At 35.9% G+C, this 3,531-nt stretch overlaps 1 protein-coding gene across 3 annotated transcripts in view; it reads left to right on the top strand.

Moving 5' to 3' along the window:
* The window catches only part of LOC128248897 (uncharacterized), a 216,375-nt gene that overhangs the window by 38,668 nt on the left and 174,176 nt on the right, over window positions 1-3,531 (top strand). Inside the window, exon 1 of one of the 3 annotated variants that reach the window (XM_052971158.1) lies at window positions 2,973-3,078. The exons of the other annotated variants lie outside the window; for them this stretch is intronic. Within the exon in view, the coding sequence (XP_052827118.1) occupies window positions 3,000-3,078 (79 nt within the window). The 5' untranslated portion in view covers window positions 2,973-2,999. Of the gene's footprint in view, window positions 1-2,972; window positions 3,079-3,531 lie in introns of those variants that run through there. 3 annotated transcript variants of the gene reach the window in all.

Below are 3,531 nucleotides of genomic sequence, written 5' to 3'. Positions count from 1 at the left end.
CGTACGTTTCACCGTTGTGGGTGTTTGGAACGAGAGCGTTGGAAACCAAGGGGCAACGTATCATCAGGAGGACACTATATTATATTATCCTGCAGAGGGTTGTTGGCACTCCGTCGCTTACGACGACGAGGGTTCCAGTTGATCCGATCAACGGAACAGCCTGCTCGTGAAATTTACGTGTAAATGGCTGAGCACTCCACAGACACGTGTACCCTTAACGCAGTTCTCGGGGATATTCAGCGTGACACATAGCCTAACAAGGCTGGCCCTTTGAATTACAGGCACAACAGAAACAGGAAGTAAGAATGAGAGAAAGTTGTGGCGAAAGAGTACAGCAGGGTTCGCCACCATCTCCTGCCGGAGCCTCGTGGAGCTTTAGGTGTTTTCGCTCAATAAACACTCACAACGCCTGATCTGGGAATCGAAACTGCGATCCTACGACCGCGAGTCCGCTGCCCTAATCACTGGGCCATTGCGCCTCCACATCCTGCAGAGAACAAAGGTCTTAACAAATGCTTATCACATTTGCTTTGTATATCATAACTAGTAATACTACTATGTATAGAAGTAACTATACCACTATAATGGAAACAGTTGTGGATGATAATCTACGGAAAGCTCTAAACTCAACAATAGCAAATGTATTCGTTTTATATAGTCTTTCTGTGTCGGCTTTTGGATAGTGCGTACTAAATGCAGTCGCTATTTTCTTGTTTTCCTATCTAGCCTTTGTTAATTCCTTTGACTACCAGTTAATAATATCACCAGTAAAACTTATAACTGAAATATTGAGTATTGATGATTATTATCTTATTTTTGCATTTAATTTCTGAAAATGCTTTCTAACCTTTTCTTTCATTTGCGTCTACAGTTCTCCGTCTAGTCTCATTAATTATGAAATATTTATAAGTCTGTGTTTACTCTAATTTTCTTATCTCTCTCTCATTATCTAACATGATATTTGTGGTTCTAATTATTTGCCTTCTCTCCAAGATTACTTCTGCACATTGTTTCTACATCGAATTTCATACCAATGCACCTAAAAGCTTTCTTTTTTTATTCTAATCTACCGTGACTGGAAGAAGGGGAGCAGTGTAAATGGTCTTTGCTGGTCTTCCGACACCTGCGAGATTGATATATTTAACGTTCCGCTTGAATTGCTGTAAATAGAAACCAGGAAGAAAGAAATGAAAGGCAACTGTGGAACACTGTAGTCTCTTTCATACATACATACATACATACATACATACATACATACACACATACATACATGCATACATACAGGAGCCTTGGATCTAGGTTAGAAACTGGCTCTTTCTCTATTGGCAAGAAATCTTGAAAGAAAACTGAACAATGACATATACACACACATACATTCATACGTCCGTACGTATGTACGTACATACATACATTACACACACACACACACACACACACACACACACACACACAAACACACACAAACACACACAAACACACACACACGCACACACACATATATATATATACATATACATACGTAGGTATGGTATACTCTATATATTTAATGACATACATACGTACGCACATACATACATGTATGTATGCATGTCTATATATGCATCTTTGTGTACACACACACACACGTATTCATGAGAAGATCACAGTGGAAACATCTTTGATTGTAGAGCTACTGAGTCACAACTAATTTTCGAGCTAAACTTCGACGAAAAGAGTAGCAACACAGCATGAGCACCCCAGATTCCTTGTTGAAGAAAGACGAGAAAGCAGTTTTTACAATTGATTCCGTAAACAGCATGATCTGTCTCAAATGATATAATAACATTACTAGCGATCGAATATACTTTGGCAACAAGTACCATGCTTTCGCTAACATTTTTTGGTGTTTATGTCGTTTCGAGTAGACATACTCTGCTTGTCCCCTTCACACTCGATCGAGTCGAAGTGTGGAAATTGTGAAGGAGAGAGGGAAAGAAGGAAATTGTGAAGGAGAATTGTGAAGGAAGGAGAGAGGGCTGCGTCAGCGCTCGATGAATACTCACTACAGCAGAATAAAATAGAGCAACGTGAAATGAAGGTGACTATAGGCATTTCTGCACCATCTGATGTATCTTTTGGTTTATTCGAGATGTGCTTTGAGGGAGATTTAACAGCGATTTGTAGCAAGTAAAAATATTACGTAGAGGCTCCTTGTTGAAGTTGTGTCATTTGGTATTACTATGGTTGATGTTGCTTTTGCTGACATCCTTGATATAGCTGCTTCAATTTTAATTCAAATTTTTAAGAGTAGAGCATATTATTTAAAATTTTTTTTTTATTTTCAAGAGGACAGAAAACCCTGAAGTGATCTGTCAAATAATAATGGTAATTATTTCATTAATAATTTTGTTATTAAAAAAATTATATTTTTACTAATTACAAATGATTATTAGTAATTTTATTAATACTGTCAGTAATGATATTTTGTTGTAACTTTTAATAATTATAAAGATGATAATAATCATAATTCTTTGTTATTATAACTAATATAAAAATTCATTAATGTTATCATTCCCTATCTTACTAAAATTAATTTGTGTTCGTGTTATAAATTTGAATGCAAAGATAACTGAAAATTTCTGTTTATAAAGTTTTCTCTCCAAAGATTGATTCCACATCAGTAGCAGAATAGATTCTAGTCTAATTGGAATAGTTACGTTGATTGTCTTGAAGGTTGTTTGGGCGTTGCAGAGAAATTACTTGAAAAAATTAACTTCGCTTTATCGTAAATCTCTTTCCGAATTTCCGTCCTTTCCTTCATTCACTTCTTCATTTCTCTCTTCCTCTTCTCTTTTTCTCTCTCTATATGTGTGTCTATTGAGAGTGTTAGTGTTGGCGTGAATTGAGCAAAGAAGTAAAATAATGAACATTTTACTACTAAACTACGAAGCATTCGAAAAGAAAGTTAAAAAATTAAATAACGACACCAGCGAGTCAATATTTCAATGTAACTCGGCTTTATGTTTGCCGAAGTGTCAGAACTACGACTAAATTACTCCACATGCATTTATGTGAATTATATCGCTGTGATTTGCTACGGTAAGATATTTCTAACTCTTTCTGTTTTTCAATTAGAAAAAATAACTCGTTTTATTTATTAAGTTGAAGAGAATGAACAGTCTGATTAATGCGAATGATTGAGAGAGGAGTGAAATTAATGTTCGATTGTGCTTAGATGACATGTACAAATACACATGAAGAAATTTACAGTAACTTTTGTAGCTTCCCAATTTTACAGGGAGGTTGTTGTTTAAAAGACTTAACCAACTTAAGTCTCTCTCTTTCTCTCTCTCTCCCCGTCTCTCTCTCTATAGATATATATCTATATACATATATGTATATGTATATGTATGTATACACACACTATATAGAAGAGGTAGAGGAAGCACTTATTGGTAGGAAGAAGGAGAAAGAAAATATATGCATGTTTGTGTGTGTCTCTCTCTCTTTCTCTCTCTCTCTCTCTCTCTCTCTCTCTCTCTCTCTCTCTCT

The sequence above is a fragment of the Octopus bimaculoides genome, chromosome 1 (assembly GCF_001194135.2).
Source record: "Octopus bimaculoides isolate UCB-OBI-ISO-001 chromosome 1, ASM119413v2, whole genome shotgun sequence".
Taxonomy (NCBI): Eukaryota; Metazoa; Mollusca; class Cephalopoda; order Octopoda; family Octopodidae; genus Octopus; species Octopus bimaculoides.
This window is presented reverse-complemented; position numbering and strand designations above follow the sequence as displayed.